This window comes from Rhinoderma darwinii, chromosome 9 (assembly GCF_050947455.1).
Source record: "Rhinoderma darwinii isolate aRhiDar2 chromosome 9, aRhiDar2.hap1, whole genome shotgun sequence".
NCBI classification, from domain to species: Eukaryota; Metazoa; Chordata; class Amphibia; order Anura; family Rhinodermatidae; genus Rhinoderma; species Rhinoderma darwinii.
Window position 1 is genome coordinate 78534457 of NC_134695.1, and position 19682 is coordinate 78554138.

The 19682-nt window shown below is 53.5% G+C and overlaps 1 protein-coding gene across 1 annotated transcript; it reads left to right on the top strand.

Annotated features, from left to right (window-relative positions):
* The first annotated feature begins 617 nt into the window (after window positions 1-617).
* KATNB1 (katanin regulatory subunit B1) lies at window positions 618-19644 on the top strand. Its single transcript, XM_075838230.1, has 20 exons — window positions 618-732; window positions 2840-2992; window positions 4552-4682; window positions 4834-4951; window positions 6629-6729; window positions 14653-14694; window positions 14768-14851; window positions 16583-16698; window positions 16787-16858; window positions 17099-17249; window positions 17347-17534; window positions 17619-17716; window positions 17791-17841; window positions 18104-18177; window positions 18326-18475; window positions 18554-18706; window positions 18785-18861; window positions 18934-19008; window positions 19086-19202; window positions 19273-19644. Exons 2-20 carry the CDS (start codon window positions 2953-2955, stop codon window positions 19403-19405), a joined length of 1971 nt encoding a protein of 656 aa, XP_075694345.1. The 5' UTR covers window positions 618-732; window positions 2840-2952; the 3' UTR covers window positions 19406-19644.
* The last annotated feature ends 38 nt before the right edge of the window (window positions 19645-19682 follow it).

Here is a 19682-nt window from a genome sequence, read left to right on the forward strand (position 1 = left end):
CAGTGACATCACCGCTCTCCAGATATCAGTTATATTATACAGCAGTGACATCACCGCTCTCCAGATATCAGTTATATTATACAGCAGTGACATCACCACTCTCCAGATATCAGTTATATTATACAGCAGTGACATCACCGCTCTCCAGATATCAGTTATATTATACAGCAGTGACATCACCTCTCTCAGATATCAGTTATATTATACAGCAGTGACATCACCGCTCTCCAGATATCAGTTATATTATACAGCAGTGACATCACCGCTCTCCAGATATCAGTTATATTATACAGCAGTGACATCACCGCTCTCCAGATATCAGTTATATTATACAGCAGTGACATCACCGCCCTCCAGATATCAGTTATATTATACAGCAGTGACATCACCGCTCTCCAGATATCAGTTATATTATACAGCAGTGACATCACCGCTCTCCAGATATCAGTTATATTATACAACAGTGACATCACCGCTCTCCAGATATAAGATATAAGCATGCTTTATAGGACATGAAGAACTCCTGGATTCTCTTGCCAGTAACTGTCATGGCGCTCTGATACAAACCTTCAGACGTATTTTACGTGTTGACGTCAGAAGGACGCACTGTCCGTTAGGGGGCGTGGTGTTGAGTTTGTTTCTAAACCTGTTGTCAGGAAACCGCGAATGAGAGCGCAGATTATAACCCGGTGACCGGCGCCTGTCCGCGGGATGTAGCGGCGGCGTGTGACGGTGAGAAGTACAGTAATGTGGGGGGATGTGATGTAGATCGGTGTAATATTGGGGGGGGGGTAGATGTGGGGGGTATATGATGTAGATCGGTGTAATATTGGGGGGGGGGGGGGGGATGTGGGGGGGTATATGGTGTAGATCGGTGTAATATTGGGGGGGTAGATGTGGGGGGTATATGATGTAGATCGGTGTAATATTGGGGGGGGGGTAGATGTGGGGGTATATGATGTAGATCGGTGTAATATTGGGGGGTAGATGTGGGGGGTATATGATGTAGATCGGTGTAATATTGGGGGGTAGATGTGGGGGGTATATGATGTAGATCGGTGTAATATTGGGGGGGGGGGTAGATGTGGGGGGGTATATGATGTAGATCGGTGTAATATTGGGGGGGGGGGTAGATGTGGGGGGGTATATGATGTAGATCGGTGTAATATTGGGGGGTAGATGTGGGGGGTATATGGTGTAGATCGGTGTAATATTGGGGGGGGTAGATGTGGGGGGTATATGGTGTAGATCGGTGTAATATTGGGGGGGGGTAGATGTGGGGGGTATATGATGTAGATCGGTGTAATATTGGGGGGGGGTAGATGTGGGGGGTATATGGTGTAGATCGGTGTAATATTGGGGGGGGGGTAGATGTGGGGGGTATATGATGTAGATCGGTGTAATATTGGGGGGGGTAGATGTGGGGGGTATATGGTGTAGATCGGTGTAATATTGGGGGGGGTAGATGTGGGGGGTATATGGTGTAGATCGGTGTAATATTGGGGGGTAGATGTGGGGGGTATATGGTGTAGATCGGTGTAATATTGGGGGGGGGGTAGATGTGGGGGGTATATGATGTAGATCGGTGTAATATTGGGGGGTAGATGTGGGGGGTATATGGTGTAGATCGGTGTAATATTGGGGGGGGTAGATGTGGGGGGTATATGGTGTAGATCGGTGTAATATTGGGGGGGGTAGATGTGGGGGGTATATGATGTAGATCGGTGTAATATTGGGGGGGGTAGATGTGGGGGGTATATGATGTAGATCTGTGTAATATTGGGGGGTAGATGTGGGGGGTATATGGTGTAGATCGGTGTAATATTGGGGGGGGGTAGATGTGGGGGGTATATGGTGTAGATCGGTGTAATATTGGGGGGGGGGGTAGATGTGGGGGGTATATGGTGTAGATCGGTGTAATATTGGGGTGGGGGTAGATGTGGGGGGTATATGATGTAGGTCGGTGTAATATTGGGGGGGGTAGATGTGGGGGGGTATATGATGTAGATCGGTGTAATATTGGGGGGTAGATGTGGGGGGTATATGGTGTAGATCGGTGTAATATTGGGGGGGGGGGTAGATGTGGGGGGTATATGGTGTAGATCGGTGTAATATTGGGGGGGGGTAGATGTGGGGGGGTATATGATGTAGATCGGTGTAATATTGGGGGGTAGATGTGGGGGTAGATGTAGATCGGTGTAATATTGGGGGGTAGATGTGGGGGGTAGATGATGTAGATCGGTGTAATATTGGGGGGTAGATGTGGGGGGTATATGGTGTAGATCGGTGTAATATTGGGGGGTAGATGTGGGGGGTATATGATGTAGATCGGTGTAATATTGGGGGGTAGATGTGGGGGGTATATGATGTAGATCGGTGTAATATTGGGGGGGGTATATGATGTAGGTCGGTGTAATATTGGGGGGGGTAGATGTGGGGGGTATATGATGTAGATCGGTGTAATATTGGGGGGGGGTAGATGTGGGGGGGTATATGATGTAGGTCGGTGTAATATTGGGGGGGTAGATGTGGGGGGGTATATGGTGTAGTGATGTAGATGTGGGGCAGGAGTATAGTTTTGGGGTGGGGTAGTTAGATATTGGGGATCCCTTTGCAGCTTTACGATATATTGATATTGGGGTGATGTTCATTATTGTAGTTTGAGGTGCTGCTGTTTTCAGTTATCAGCCAGCTCTGGTCCCCCCCCCCTCATTAATCATCTGTGGTAGACGTCATTTCCCGGGGCACGTTGATCGCTAAGGGTCGGTCTGTAGATCAGTTTTTGGGGGCGATGGTGACGTCCGTCCTCCGGTTACGTTTTCTGTTGTGTTGCCTGTAGGTAATTGGACCCCTGAAGTGTCGTCTCTGTTCGGATCGGGGATAAGGATCGGGAGTTTCACCCCGGAGACGTCTTCATCCCTGTGATGCTGCTCTGTTCTTTAGTACACAAACATGGCGTCTTCTGGAATGACGAAAACCTCATGGAAGCTGCGTGAGTGTGGCGGTCTCTCGTTGCGTAGAGTCGGGCTCGCGTTGCGTAGAGTCGGGCTCGCGTTGCGTAGAGTCGGGCTCGCGTTGCGTAGAGTCGGGCTCGCGTTGCGTAGAGTCGGGCTCGCGTTGCGTAGAGGCAGGAACATGTGGCGGAGAGCTGGGCTCGCGTGGCGGCCTCAAGTTGGGTTGAAGCGGGCTTGCGTGGCGGAGAGGCAGGAACGCGTGGCGTAGAGTCGGGCTCGCGTGGCGGACTCGCGTGGCATAGAGGTTCTGCTCGCGTGGCGGAGAGGTTCTGCTCGCGTGGCGGAGAGGTTCTGCTCGCGTGGCGGAGAGGTTCTGCTCGCGTGGCGCAGAGGTTCTGCTCGCGTGGCGGAGAGACGGGCTCGCGTGGCGTAGAGGCGGGCTCGCGTAGCGGTCTCGCGTGACGGAGAGGTTCTGTACGCGTGGCGGTCTTGTGTGGCGGAGAGGTTCTGTACACGTGGCGGAGAGGTTCTGTACGTGAGGCGGAGAGGCAGGAACACGTGGCGGAGAGGTTCTGCCCGCGTGGCGGAGAGGTTCTGCCCGCGTGGCGGAGAGGTTCTGCCCGCGTGGCGGAGAGGTTCTGCCCGCGTGGCGGAGAGGTTCTGCCCGCGTGGCGAAGAGGCGGGCTCGCGTGGCGGAGAGGCGGGCTCGCGTAGCGGAGAGGTTCTGTACGTGAGGCGGTCTCGCGTGGCGGAGAGGTTCTGCTCGCGTGGTGGAAAGGCGGTCTCGCGTGGCGGTCTCGCGTGGTGGAGAGGCGGTGGCGGAGAGGCGGTCTCTCGTGGCGGTCTCGCGTGGCGGAGAGGTTCTGTACACGTGGCGGTCTTGTGTGGCGGAGAGGTTCTGTACGCGTGGCGGAGAGGTTCTGTACGTGAGGTGGTCTCACGTGGTGGAGAGGTTCTGCTCGCATGGCGAAGAGGCAGGAACACGTGGCGTAGAGTCGGGCTCGTGTGGCGTAGAGTCGGGCTCGCGTGGCGGACTCGCGTGGCGGAGAGGTTCTGCTCGCGTGGCGGAATGGTTCTGCTCGCGTGGCGGAGAGGTTCTGCTCGCGTGGTGGAGAGGTGGGCTCGCGTGGTGGAGAGGTTCTGTACACGTGGCGGTCTTGTGTGGCGGAGAGGTTCTGTACACGTGGCGGTCTTGTGTGGCGGAGAGGTTCTGTACACGTGGCGGAGAGGCGGGCTCGCGTGGCGGAGAGGTTCTTACGTGAGGCGGTCTCGCGTGGCGGAGAGGTTCTGCTCGCGTGGCGGTGTGGAAGGCTTTTGTGGCGGTCTCGCGTGGTGGAGAGGCGGGCTCGCGTGGCGGAGAGGTTCTGTATGCGTGGCGGTCTTGTGTGGCGGAGAGGTTCTGTACACGTGGCGGTCTTGTGTGGTGGAGAGGTTCTGTACACGTGGCGGAGAGGCGGGCTCGCGTGGCGGAGAGGTTCTGTACGTGAGGCGGTCTCGCGTGGCGGAGAGGTTCTGCTCGCGTGGCGGTGTGGCAGGCTTGCGTGGCGGTCTTGCGTGCCTGCTCTGCTGTGTAGTAACTTCTTCACTCTTCTTACAGAAGAAATCGTGGCTCACGCCAGCAATGTGTCGGCTCTCGCCCTCGGGAAAAGCTCCGGACGCCTCCTGGCTACAGGCGGAGATGACTGCCGTGTCAATCTGTGGTCTGTCAATAAACCGAACTGTATAATGGTAAGAAGTTAGCAGCCACTGGACTGTAACTGGAGGGCCCCTCATCCCCCCTCCTCTGGACACTGAGCATGACCAGAGGGCCCCCACCAGAGCCCCGTGTATTGTCCACATATGCTGGCTGCCTGTAACGTGGCTCATGTGTCTTGTACAGAGTCTGACAGGACACACATCCCCAGTGGAGAGCGTTCGTTTCAGCACAACGGAGAAGTTAATTGTGGCCGGATCTCAGTCGGGTTCTCTGCGTGTGTGGAATATGGAAGAAGCTAAAAGTAAGTGTCTCCCCGGTATATAATGTGTATGGGAACGAGGGGGGGTGTTTATGGTATATGTAGGGGGCTTTGTGTATACGGTGTGTGTAGGGGGCTGGCTGTATACGGTGTGTGTAGGGAACTGGCTGTATACGGTGCGTGTAGGGGGCTTTGTGTATACGGTGCGTGTAGGGAGCTGGCTGTATACGGTGCGTTTAGGGAGCCGGCTGTATACGGTGCGTGTAGGGGGCCGGCTGTATACGGTGCGTGTAGGGGGCCGGCTGTATACGGTGCGTGTAGGGGGCCGGCTGTATACGGTGCGTGTAGGGGGCCGGCTGTATACGGTGCATGTAGGGGGCTGGCTGTATAATGTACGTGTAGGGGGCTGGCTGTATACGGTGCGTGTGTAGGGGGCTGGCTGTATACGGTGCATGTAGGGGGCTGGCTGTATAATGTACGTGTAGGGGGCTGGCTGTATACGGTGCGTGTGTAGGGGGCTGGCTGTACACGGAGCGTGTCGGGGGCCGGCTGTACGCGCTGCCTGTCGGGGGCCGGCTGTACGCGCTGCCTGTCGGGGGCCGGCTGTACGCGCTGCCTGTCGGGGGCCGGCTGTACGCGCTGCGTGTCGGGGGCCGGCTGTACGCGCTGCGTGTCGGGGGCCGGCTGTACGCGCTGCGTGTAGGGGGCTTTGTGTATACGGGGCTGGTTGTATGTAGGGGGCTGGCTGTATACGCTGCGTGTAGGGGGCTTTGTGTATACAGTGCGTGTAGGGGGCTTTGTGTATACGGTGCGTGTAGGGGGCTTTGTGTATACGGTGCGTGTAGGGGGCTTTGTGTATACGGTGCGTGTCGGGGGCCGGCTGTACGCGGTGCGTGTCGGGGGCCGGCTGTACGCGGTGCGTGTCGGGGGCCGGCTGTACGCGGTGCGTGTCGGGGGCCGGCTGTACGCGGTGCGTGTCGGGGGCCAGCTGTACGCGGTGCGTGTCGGGGGCCGGCTGTACGCGCTGCGTGTCGGGGGCCGGCTGTACGCGGTGCGTGTAGGGGGCTTTGTGTATACGGGGCTGGTTATATGTAGGGGGCTGGCTGTATACGCTGCGTGTAGGGGGCTGGCTGTATACGCTGCGTGTAGGGGGCTGGGTGCATGTAGGAGGCCGGCTGTATACGGTGCGTGCAGGGGGCCGGCTGTATACGGTGCGTGTAGGGGGCTGGGTGTATGTATGGGCCAGCTGTATACAGTGCGTGTAGGGGGCTGGCTGTATACGGTGCGTGTGTGTAGGGGGCTGGCTGTATACGGTGCGTGTAGGGGGCTGGCTGTATACGGTGCGTGTGTGTAGGGGGCTGGCTGTATACGGTGCGTGTGTGTAGGGGGCTGGCTGTATACGGTGCGTGTAGGGGGCTGGCTGTATACGGTGCGTGTGTGTAGGGGGCTGGCTGTATACGGTGCGTGTAGGGGGCTGGCTGTATACGGTGCGTGTGTGTAGGGGGCTGGCTGTATACGGTGCGTGTAGGGGGCTGGCTGTATACGGTGCGTGTCGGGGGCTGGCTGTATACGGAGCGTGTAGGGGGCTGGCTGTATACGGAGCGTGTAGGGGGCTGGCTGTATACGGTGCGTGTAGGGGGCTGGCTGTATACGGTGCGTGTAGGGGGCCGGCGGTATATGGTGTTCATGTCTTCACAGGTGTTTTCTCTTTATCTTTAGTACAGAGGACGTTAATGGGGCACAAGTCTAATGTTTGCAGTCTGGATTTCCACCCATATGGAGAGTTTGTGGCGTCCGGGTCTCTGGACACAAACATTAAGGTGCAGTGTTATTAACTCTGTGTGTGACGGACGCCTGGCACCCACCCGCAGGGTACTGTTGTGTAATATGGGTGTCTGACTGTTCAGCACTGGTCGGGGAAGGTGCGGTGCCGCTGGCTTCATAAGGGGAAGGTGCGGTGCCGCTGGCTTCATAAGGGGAAGGTGCGGTGCCGCTGGCTTCATAAGGGGATAATAGGAACCGTTCATGATACCGGACGGATGTCAGACTTGCTCGTCCTGTGGGCGATGATCGCCTCTGTATGGCTGATGTGTAACGTTCTATATCACAAGCTTTTTATGCCATATACCTTCAATAAATCCCATCATAGCCTATGGGTGACAGATATCTAATCGTGGCATCTGTAGAATGTATACACCATGACTTCATGACCCATACATTTAATTTATCCCATAATAGCCTGTGGGTGATGGACGCCGGTGTTCGGCTTCCAGCACAGGCTGCATTTAACCTATACGATGGGATCTTTGCCTGATGTAGAACCCAGAAAAAGAACGGGATGTGACTGGGGCCTTATCTGCTGCAATGTACTTGTAATTGGTGACCGTCAGTCCCAGCTTGTAATTGGTGACCGTCAGTCCCAGCTTGTAATTGGTGACCGTCAGTCCCAGCTTGTGATTGGTGACCGTCAGTCCCAGCTTGTGATTGGTGACCGTCAGTCCCAGCTTGTGATTGGTGACCGTCAGTCCCAGCTTGTGATTGGTGACCGTCAGTCCCAGCTTGTGATTGGTGACCGTCAGTCCCAGCTTGTGATTGGTGACCGTCAGTCCCAGCTTGTGATTGGTGAATGTTGAGGCAGGAGACAAGCGCGTAGCAATCGGCTCACCGCAGTTTCACGGCCTGCGTACGCTTTCCCCGGGTCTTGAGATCACACCTGGAGGACGTGAAACTGCCGTAGGCCGATTTTCTATGCGCTTGACTCCTGGTTTTTCCTGCCTCAACGGTCACCAATTACAAGCTGGGACTGACGGTCACCAATTACAAGCTGGGACTGACGGTCACCAATTACAAGCTGGGACTGACGGTCACCAATTACAAGCTGGGACTGACGGTCACCAATTACAAGCTGGGACTGACGGTCACCAATTACAAGCTGGGACTGACGGTCACCAATTACAAGCTGGGACTGACGGTCACCAATTACAAGCTGGGGCTGACGGTCACCAATTACAAGCTGGGACTGACGGTCACCAATTACAAGCTGGGACTGACGGTCACCAATTACAAGCTGGGACTGACGGTGAGGTGTGAGTGCCGTGCGTTTCTCCTACGCCTTTGTATTTGGCGTTTCCACTTGCACCGCTTGAGCATCAGCTGTAGTACCACAGATCCCAGCAGCGCTTCTATCCGGCTTTATTGCCACGACGTGGGGTAGTGCCGGCTGCGTCCTTTTGTGTTTTTCACTTTACAGCATATTAGACGCACTATGTAACAACTACGTAATCGCGTCAATCTCCACGGATCTAACCTAAGTGATGGATTCCTGAAACGCAGTGCGGCAGATTTACTAGTCTTGTGCCGCTATTTTGGCCTTTTTTTTGCGCAAATCAATTTAGAACAATGTATTGTTTTGCACCAAACAGAACAGATTTTTGCATCACAAGACACTTTTCAGTGGGGCCGTGGCTTAAAATGCGCCTACGTGATGCAAAAACCGGCGTAAACTAAGCCAAACGACATGGTATAAGAGTAAAGCGTCTACACGTGTCCACCAAAGTGCGCTAAATATTATGCATCCTGCTCCACTGTGATCCATTTGGCGCCGAGTCTGACTGCCTGGTGCAAGTTCACACGGTCTGATATTGCAGCACCTTCCTGGATCCGTCCCGCTGGGTCCACACATACTTTTATTTTCATGCATTATTGCCATTTTTAGCGGTTATTCCAGTTACACCCACTGAACAAATATTAAATACGGTTTCCTATATGTTCTAGAAAGTAAAACGGAGGACGACCTGGTGTGTATATGTGTGTGTGTATAATATGTGTGTGTGTATAATATGTGTGTGTGTATAATATGTGTGTGTGTATAATATGTGTGTGTGTATAATATATGTGTGTGTGTATAATATATGTGTGTGTGTATAATATAATATATGTGTGTGTGTATAATATATGTGTGTGTGTATAATATAATATATGTGTGTGTGTATAATATGTGTGTGTGTATAATATAATATATGTGTGTGTATAATATGTGTGTGTGTATAATATAATATGTGTGTGTGTATAATATATGTGTGTGTGTGTGTGTGTGTGTGTGTGTGTGTGTATATATATATATGTGTGAATGTGTGTGTATAATATATATGTGTGTGTGTGTGTGTGTGTGTATATATATATGTGTGAATGTGTGTGTATAATATATGTGTGTGTGTGTATGTATGTGTGTATAATATATGTGTGTGTGTGTGTGTGTGTGTGTGTATATATATATATATATATATGTGTGAATGTGTGTGTATAATGTATGTATGTGTGTATAATATATGTGTGTGTGTGTGTGTGTGTGTGTGTGTGTGTGTGTGTGTGTGTGTATATATATATATATATATATATATATGTGTGAATGTGTGTGTATAATATACATGTGTGTGTGTGTAATATATGTGTGTGTGTGTGTATGTATGTGTGTGTAATATGTGTGTGTGTGTGTGTGTGTGTGTGTGTATAATATGTGTGTGTGTGTGTGTGTGTGTGTGTGTGTGTGTGTGTGTGTGTGTGTGTATAATATATATGTGTGTGTGTGTATATAATATATATATTTTGCCTCCAGCTCGATGGTCTGAATAAAACAACGTTCTAATCAGTCATCCGGTTTGGCTTAATATCCACCACCATCTTATTCTGGAATCCGACCATGATCGCCATAACTCATTCTTCACACCCTATTCCTTGTACTTATGCCCAGACATATCATTATCCTTCCTCCGCCTCTTATTACACGCGGTGTGATGTCATCATCTGATACTTCTGAGCACGCCATCATCTCCTTCCTTCTTATATCATTATCCTTCCTCCGCCTCTTATTACACGCGGTGTGATGTCATCATCTGATACTTCTGAGCACGCCATCATCTCCTTCCTTATATCATTATCCTTCCTCCGCCTCTTATTACACGCGGTGTGATGTCATCATCTGATACTTCCGAGCACGCCATCATCTCCTTCCTTATATCATTATCCTTCCTCCGCCTCTTATTACACGCGGTGTGATGTCATCATCTGATACTTCCGAGCACGCCATCATCTCCTTCCTTATATCATTATCCTTCCTCCGCCTCTTATTACACGCGGTGTGATGTCATCATCTGATACTTCCGAGCACGCCATCATCTCCTTCCTTATATCATTATCCTTCCTCCGCCTCTTATTACACGCGGTGTGATGTCATCATCTGATACTTCCGAGCACGCCATCATCTCCTTCCTTATATCATTATCCTTCCTCCGCCTCTTATTACACGCGGTGTGATGTCATCATCTGATACTTCCGAGCACGCCATCATCTCCTTCCTTATATCATTATCCTTCCTCCGCCTCTTATTACACGCGGTGTGATGTCATCATCTGATACTTCCGAGCACGCCATCATCTCCTTCCTTATATCATTATCCTTCCTCCGCCTCTTATTACACGAGGTGTGATGTCATCATCTGATACTTCCGAGCACGCCATCATCTCCTTCCTTATATCATTATCCTTCCTCCGCCTCTTATTACACGCGGTGTGATGTCATCATCTGATACTTCCGAGCACGCCATCATCTCCTTCCTTATATCATTATCCTTCCTCCGCCTCTTATTACACGCGGTGTGATGTCATCATCTGATACTTCCGAGCACGCCATCATCTCCTTCCTTATATCATTATCCTTCCTCCGCCTCTTATTACACGCGGTGTGATGTCATCATCTGATACTTCTGAGCACGCCATCATCTCCTTCCTTATATCATTATCCTTCCTCCGCCTCTTATTACACGAGGTGTGATGTCATCATCTGATACTTCCGAGCACGCCATCATCTCCTTCCTTATATCATTATCCTTCCTCCGCCTCTTATTACACGCGGTGTGATGTCATCATCTGATACTTCTGAGCACGCCATCATCTCCTTCCTTATATCATTATCCTTCCTCCGCCTCTTATTACACGAGGTGTGATGTCATCATCTGATACTTCCGAGCACGCCATCATCTCCTTCCTTCTTATATCATTATCCTTCCTCCGCCTCTTATTACACGAGGTGTGATGTCATCATCTGATACTTCTGAGCACGCCATCATCTCCTTCCTTCTTATATCATTATCCTTCCTCCGCCTCTTATTACACGAGGTGTGAGGTCACCAGGACACCCATCTGTCCTCTGATAGTCTGAGCGTCCTACGACCCCCCCCCCCTCCTCCACCGTTTGCGGCTTTGTTTTGGCTTCCACCCTTCTCCGCTCTCGATCACTTTCATTTTTGTGACTTTTTGGTGTAACCGGTTTGTTTGCTGTCACTTCGTCGGGGAGTCTGGATATGGTTCTTGTTCATTTCTTCATCTCCTTCATTGTTTTCTCTCGTTTATATATTTAATTGATGAATTTGCTGTATTTTGAATCTAAACTTTCTGCTGCGTTACTTGTATGTTCATCACTTTATTGGGTTTTGTATTTGATGGCCTTTTGTGTGATGACACGGTTAACGTGTGGCGCGCATGTGTAGCGCGCGTAGGCTGAGCGCGCGCGCGCGCGTGTGTGTGTGTGTGTGTGTGTGTGTGTGTGTGTGTGTGTGTGTGTGCGCGCGTGTGTGTGCGCGCGCGCGTGTGTTTGGAGTGTGTGAGTGTGTGTGTGTGCGCGCGCGCGTGTGTTTGGAGTGTGTGTGTGTGTGCGTGCGCGCGTGTATGTTGTGTGGAGCGTGCGCGGAGCGTGTGTATGGAGTGCGCGTGTTTGGAGTGTGAGTGTGCGCGTGTGTATGGAGTGCGCGTGTGTATGGAGCGCGTGTGTGTGTGTGTTTGTCACTGATGTAGTTCGGGCAGCAGCCATGTGCTTTGCTGCGAGAGTCTTTCGTCCAAGTGCAAGCTTCCTTTTTGGAGGCATGACTGGTATGAAAGGGGTTAAATTTATGAGACTGCTCAAATCCAGTGTAGGTGGAGGCGTGGCGTAGGTGGAGGCGTGGCGTAGTGCGGTTCATACAAGTCGTGTAACGAAAGATGTCTTGGTTGTTATGGAAACCTGGTGTTAAATGGTCTGTATGTGAGGCTAAGAATGAAGGACCTGCGAGCTTCTATTGGCTGATACGGGTCATGTGATGTGGAGGAAAGTCCTTGATGTGGAAGCCAGTGATGTCATATTTGTTTTTGTGAATATATCAACGGTCCTAGAGCGCTGAATCCCGGTCTAAACCTTCGGAAGCGCCTGATTTACTTATGTGCCAAATTTGGTGCCGATTGGTGGAGTGGTTTGTTGTATGTTATATATATATAGTCTGTTTTCTGGCCGTGAATATAGATTAGGAATTCTTTCGAGAAAAGCCCCCATACCCCTTTTAAACTCCTTCAATGAATTCACCATGGCAACTTCCCCCTGACTAGTATCATAGTGTGTGTACCCCTCCAGTACTGCTTCTTGTGGTACCTACTAGTAACTGTGACCCCCCCCCCCCTAATACTGCCCCCTGTGGTCCTCACTAGTAACTGTGACCCCCCCCTAATACTGCCCCCTGTGGTCCTCACTAGTAACTGTGACCCCCCCCTAATACTGCCCCCTGTGGTCCTCACTAGTAACTGTGACCCTCCCCTAATACTGCCCCCTGTGGTACCTACTAGTAACTGTGACCCCCCCCCCCTAATACTGCCCCCTGTGGTCCTCACTAGTAACTGTGACCCCCCCCTAATACTGCCCCCTGTGGTCCTCACTAGTAACTGTGACCCCCCCCCTAATACTGCCCCCTGTGGTCCTCACTAGTAACTGTGACCCTCCCCTAATACTGCCCCCTGTGGTACCTACTAGTAACTGTGACCCCCACCCAATACTGCCCCCTGTGGTCCTCACTAGTAACTGTGACCCCCCCCTAATACTGCCCCCTGTGGTCCTCACTAGTAACTGTGACCCCCCCCCCCCATAATACTGCCCCCTGTGGTCCTCACTAGTAACTGTGACCCCCCCCTAATTTGCCCCCTGTGGTACCTACTAGTAACTGTGACCCCCACCCAATACTGCTCCCTGTGGTCCCCACTAGTAACTGTGACACCCCCCCCCCCTAATACTGCCCCCTGTGGCCTCCTCTATTACTGCCCCTGTGGCCTCCTCTATTACTGCCCCCTGTGGCCTCCTCTATTACTGCCCCCTGTGGCCTCCTCTATTACTGCCCCCTGTGGCCTCCTCTATTACTGCCCCCTGTGGCCTCCTCTATTACTGCCCCCTGTGGCCTCCTCTATTACTGCCCCCTGTGGCCTCCTCTATTACTGCCCCCCCCTGTGGCCTCCTCTATTACTGCCCCCCCTGTGGTCTCCTCTATTACTGCCCCCCCTGTGGTCTCCTCTATTACTGCCCCCCCCTGTGGTCTCCTCTATTACTGCCCCCCCTGTGGTCTCCTCTATTACTGCCCCCCCCTGTGGTCTCCTCTATTACTGTCCCCCCCCTGTGGTCTCCTCTATTACTGCCCCCCCCTGTGGTCTCCTCTATTACTGCCCCCCCCCTGTGGTCTCCTCTATTACTGCCCCCCCCCTGTGGTCTCCTCTATTACTGCCCCCCCCCTGTGGTCTCCTCTATTACTGCCCCCCCCCTGTGGTCTCCTCTATTACTGCCCCCCCCCTGTGGTCTCCTCTATTACTGCCCCCCCCCCCTGTGGTCTCCTCTATTACTGCCCCCCCCCCCTGTGGTCTCCTCTATTACTGCCCCCCCCCCTGTGGTCTCCTCTATTACTGCCCCCCCTGTGGTCTCCTCTATTACTGCCCCCCCCCTGTGGTCTCCTCTATTACTGCCCCCCCTGTGGTCTCCTCTATTACTGCCCCCCCTGTGGTCTCCTCTATTACTGCCCCCCCTGTGGTCTCCTCTATTACTGCCCCCCCTGTGGTCTCCTCTATTACTGCCCCCCCTGTGGTCTCCTCTATTACTGCCCCCCCTGTGGTCTCCTCTATTACTGCCCCCCCTGTGGTCTCCTCTATTACTGCCCCCCTGTGGTCTCCTCTATTACTGCCCCCCTGTAGTCTCCTCTATTACTGCCCCCCCTGTGGTCTCCTCTATTACTGCCCCCCCTGTGGTCTCCTCTATTACTGCCCCCCCCTGTGGTCTCCTCTATTACTGCCCCCCCCTGTGGTCTCCTCTATTACTGCCCCCCCCTGTGGTCTCCTCTATTACTGCCCCCCCTGTGGTCTCCTCTATTACTGCCCCCCCTGTGGTCTCCTCTATTACTGCCCCCCCTGTGGTCTCCTCTATTACTGCCCCCCTGTGGTCTCATCTATTACTGCCCCCCTGTGGTCTCATCTATTACTGCCCGCCCTGTGGTCTCCTCTATTACTGCCCCCATTCAGTGTGTTCCGCTATCTGTGGTGGCCGCTGTACCTGGCAGGCATTCAGTGTGTTCCGCTGTCTGTGGTGGCCGCTGTACCTGGCAGGCATTCAGTGTGTTCCGCTGTCTGTGGCGGCCGCTGTACCTGGCAGGCATTCAGTGTGTTCCGCTGTCTGTGGCGGCCGCTGTACCTGGCAGGCATTCAGTGTGTTCCGCTGTCTGTGGCGGCCGCTGTACCTGGCAGGCATTCAGTGTGTGTTCCGCTGGGACCGCTGTCTTTGGTGGCCGGCGTACCTGGCAGGCATTCTGTGTGTTCCGCTGGGACCGCTGTCGTGGTTGCGTCGTTCTTGTAATCGCTGCCTCTCGTGGTTGTTTGTACTGTGGACTCATCACCTCCTTCTCTTCTCTACAGCTGTGGGACGTCCGCAGGAAGGGCTGTGTGTTTCGTTACAAGGTGAGCGCTCCCCCTGATGGTTTGTACTGCGCTCCAGCCTCGCCCGGCTCTTCACTCTTTGCTTTATGTTCAGGGGCACACACAAGCCGTGCGCTGCTTACGCTTCAGTCCAGATGGCAAGTGGCTGGCGTCGTCTTCAGATGACCACACTGTAAAGGTAGGTGATGGGGCAGAGGCCTAGCGTCCTACAAACCTGACACCTTTAATGTGTCACTCGCTATGAAGATCAATCACTGGGGTCTCCTGCGGGGGATGGACTTCCATGCTGTGTGATCACTCATCTATTCCTGCGCCTCTTTGTCGCTGCCGGACCCCAGCCATCTCTCTATTCCATTATTAGATGTGTTCAGGCCAGTCCGGAGGGGATGACCTGCGGCTCCGGCGTCTTCTGGCTGCGCCAGTCTCTGCTTTAGGAACATCACTGACTCTTTTTAATGTTCTACTGGTTCAGGAGGCCGCTGGGATTTATTCTTTCATTTTATCCTGGATATTATCTGGATTACAAAGTTGCAGAGCTCTTCTTCACAGAAGGCTGGCGGTGACAGCTGGCGCCAGCTCTATGGGCAGACATGGGACTGACTCTTCTTCACAGAAGGCTGGCGGTGACAGCTGGCGCCAGCTCTATGGGCAGACATGGGACTGACTCTTCTTCACAGAAGCCTGGCGGTGACAGCTGGCGCCAGCTCTATGGACAGACATGGGACTGACTCTTCTTCACAGAAGGCTGGCGGTGACAGCTGGCGCCAGCTCTATGGACAGACATGGGACTGACTCTTCTTCACAGAAGGCTGGCGGTGACAGCTGGCACCAGCTCTATGGACAGACATGGGACTGACTCTTCTTCACAGAAGGCTGGCGGTGACAGCTGGCACCAGCTCTATGGGCAGACATGGGACTGACTTTACAGAAGCCTGGCGGTGACAGCTGGCGCCAGCTCTATGGGCAGACATGGGACTGACTTCACAGAAGCCTGGCGGTGACAGCTGGCGCCAGCTCTATGGGCAGACATGGGACTGACTCTTCTTCACAGAAGGCTGGCGGTGACAGCTGGCACCAGCTCTATGGGCAGACATGGGACTGACTTCTTCACAGAAGGCTGGCGCTGACAGCTGGCGCCAGCTCTATGGACAGACATGGGACTGACTTCTTCACCGAAGCCTGACGGTGATAGCTGGCGCCAGCTCTATGGGCAGACATGGGACTGACTTTACAGAAGCCTGGCGGTGACAGCTGGCGCCAGCTCTATGGGCAGACATGGGACTGACTTCACAGAAGCCTGGCGGTGACAGCTGGCGCCAGCTCTATGGGCAGACATGGGACTGACTTCACAGAAGGCTGGCGGTGACACCTGGCGCCAGCTCTATGGACAGACATGGGACTGACTTCTTCACAGAAGCCTGACGGTGATAGCTGGTGCCAGCTCTATGGGCAGACATGGGACTGACTTCTTCACAGAAGCCTGGCGGTGACAGCTGGCGCAGCTCTATGGGCAGACATGGGACTGACTTTACAGAAGCCTGGCGGTGACAGCTGGCGCCAGCTCTATGGGCAGACATGGGACTGACTTCTTTCTTCACAGAAGGCTGGCGGTGACAGCTGGTGCCAGCTCTATGGACAGACATGGGACTGACTTCACAGAAGCCTGGCGGTGACAGCTGGCGCCAGCTCTATGGGCAGACATGGGACTGACTTCTTCACAGAAGGCTGGCGGTGACCGCTGGCGCCAGCTCTATGGACAGACATGGGACTGACTTCACAGAACGCTGGCGGTGACAGCTGGTGCCAGCTCTATGGACAGACATGGGACTGACTTCACAGAAGCCTGGCGGTGACAGCTGGCGCCAGCTCTATGGACAAACATGGGACTGACTCTTCTTCCTTCTTCCAGCTCTGGGATCTAAGTGCTGGAAAATTGATGGCGGAGTTCACGGAGCACACGGGGCCCGTGCAGATTGTGGAGTTTCATCCCAATGAATATTTGCTGGCGTCAGCGAGTGGAGACAGGTACAATGTGGCTGCCTCTCACCCTAGGACGTTCTTTTTCAGTCCTTCTCCTCTCAGACTTTTATAACCAAGGTTTTTTTTACTTTAGGACGGTTCGTTTCTGGGATCTGGAGAAGTTCCAGTCCGTGGGTTGCATGGAGGGAGAAGCAACGCCCTTCAGGTGAGAAGTGTTACAGGTGCCGCCTGTAATCTATTCATCGGGGCAGCAGTGTGGCGGCTGAGTCACCTGTACAGGTGATGGGGGCATGATTTGCGCCTTCCTTGCGTCTCCCGGTCAGGTTGATCATCTCCCCACGGCACGATTGTTATGTCACCATCCATTACCACCAGATGCGACGTGTCTGGCTCCGCGTGGCTTTTTCTCTAGATCTGTATTTGTAATGCAGGTTTTGTGCTTTAGGTCCATCCTGTTCAGCAGTGACGGTGGCTGTCTGCTCTGCGGGGGCCGGGACGCTCTACGGGTTTATGGCTGGGAACCAGAGCGCTGCTTTGATACGGTCCCTGTTCCATGGGGCAAGGTCTGTGACCTGTCTATCTGCAACACCCAGCTGGTGAGTGGGGCCGGGGCTTGCTGTTTGCCAGGTCTCGTAAAGGAGACCTCCGCCTGTATATAATTGTTTCATTTGATTTGTCCTTCGTGCCTTGCAGATTGGAGTCTCGAGCACCCAGTGCAATGTTTCATCTTTTGTGGTTGATCTAAATCGTGTGAAAATGGCTGGTTCAGGGTCCCAGGGGTCTCCTCCAAAAGAAACCTCCGTCAGTCAGCCGGCTCCAACAGGATCATCCTTGAGACGTAACTACGAGCGCCCGTCTACCACCTGCACAAAGCCAAAGAGGTAGGAGCACGGGGCGTCCCCTCCACATTCCCAGGCGCTGTGACTTTCTTTGGGGATGACATTGTTGGATGTTCCTTGTCCCAGAGTCAGCCCAACCAGTGATGACGAGGAGAAGGAGTCCCGAGCGGAGATCCAGAATCCCGAGGATTACAAGGAGATCTTCCAGCCCAAGAACGCCATCTGTAAGTGGCTGCACAACGTGGCCTGCTGATAACTCCGCACATGGAATATCCTTCATCATGTCTCTCACCCGCAGCTCGGACGCCACCGCGGGACAGTGAACCCTTCCCAGCCCCCCCAGAGGATGGTAAGATCATACGTGTCCTAGTTATTTCACATCATCCGCTCCACCCACCGCAATGTGGCGCTAAAGAGACGTCTACCCCGAATCTTTCTCAACTCCGGTCCACAAGTGCCCCCCCCCCAGCAGGTCCTGATGTGCGGATATTCCAGCGAGAGAGAAACAAGTCCTGCTGTGGGGAACCTGAGGACTGGCGCGGACATCGGGTACATTACTCGTCTCTCCCTATGCCGTGTCTATATCGTATCTGTCCATTGTGTGTCTACAGACTCCACCGTAGTAAAGGAAGCCATTCCGGCAGCACCCGAGGCCATCACGCCTGTAGCCACTGCCAAGATAAATGTACGTACCTCACCCTCCTATGGATGAATATAGGGTCCATCTTCCGGCCTGTGACTAGTGGTTTTATATGTCGCCCACCTCTATGCTGAGCGCCTCTGTGGTGACTGGCTTTATTTACCCCCCCCCCCCCTCTGTTTTCTTTTATTAGTGTGAACAGCTCCACAGACCCCCAGTGGCCGCTTCTACACCCACTGTGTCTCTGGAACCCCCCGCTGCTCCAGCCGTGCCCAATAACCCCCCGGTTATATCCGCGGCCCGGAGTGAGCCCATTGGTCTGAAAGTTGCAGACTTTCTCCCAGTAAGTAAGACCCTGACAGGTGAAGGTGAGTTCTACGTTTAATCTTTGGCAGAATCTCCTATACTTGCTTTACTGCAGGTGGTGAAGGGCTCGACTCCTCCAGCAGAAATCGTGGATGATGACGCCGTGTGTCAGATCCGTAAAGGCCACGACACCATGTGCATGGTGCTGACCAGCAGAATGCGGAACCTCGATACTGTGAAGGCCGTGTGGAGTACGGGGGACGTGAAGGTGAGAGGCCGTCTTCTGTGTGCACTGGATCTGGCCTGCCAGACGGGGGCGCTCTCAGCAGCGTTGTTTATGTTGCAGACCTCCATGGACTCTGCTGTGGCTGTGAATGATCTCTCTGTGGTCGTGGATCTCCTAAACATCATCAACCAGAAAGCGTAAGTGTCCGGTCCGGATTGTTGGGCTGCGCCGTCGTCCTGGTCGGTGACTAACTGCTGATTGTTTCCCAGGTCTCTCTGGAAGCTGGACCTCTGCCTGAGTGTATTGCCTCAGATTGACAAACTGCTGCAGAGCAAGTACGAAAGGTGAGCGCCAGCAGAGCGGACGCATCATGGCCACCATTCTTCCTAACAACCTGCGTATCCTCCCCCTCTCCTCACAGCTACGTGCAGACCGGTTGTGTCTCCCTCAAGCTGCTCCTGCAGAGGTTCCTGCCGCTGATCACGGACGTGCTCTCGGCTCCGCCCTCTGTGGGCGTGGACATCTCTCGTGAGGAGCGGTGAGTCGCCTCTCTGATCGCAGTGATCTGGCGCACGTTGCTGCAGTCACCAATGATCTTCTCCCTGCAGGCTGATGAAATGTCGGCTGTGTTACAAGCAGCTGAAGAGCCTCTTTGTGCTGGTGAAGAGCAGATCGTTGCAGGCGGGACGGTATGGGAGCGCGTTCCGGGAGCTGCAGCTCCTCATGTCTGGGCTGGAGTGATGAGGACGGATTATCCTGCACCGCGGGGCCTTACACTGCGGAGAGACGATGGACCCTGTGACTTCTCACTTATTGGCTGGTTTATGGCGGAGCGAGTTCCAGTTGCGACACTGTCTCTGTGAGACCGGCGCTCGTCACTGCATCGTTCCTGCCCCGAGGTCTCCACTGGATTCTGTGCGTCCAGGACCGGTCTGTTAAGTGTCCACTTTATAGTTCAATTAAACAAGTGTCATATTTTACATGTGTAGGACTGAATAACCGACTCAAACAAAACCAA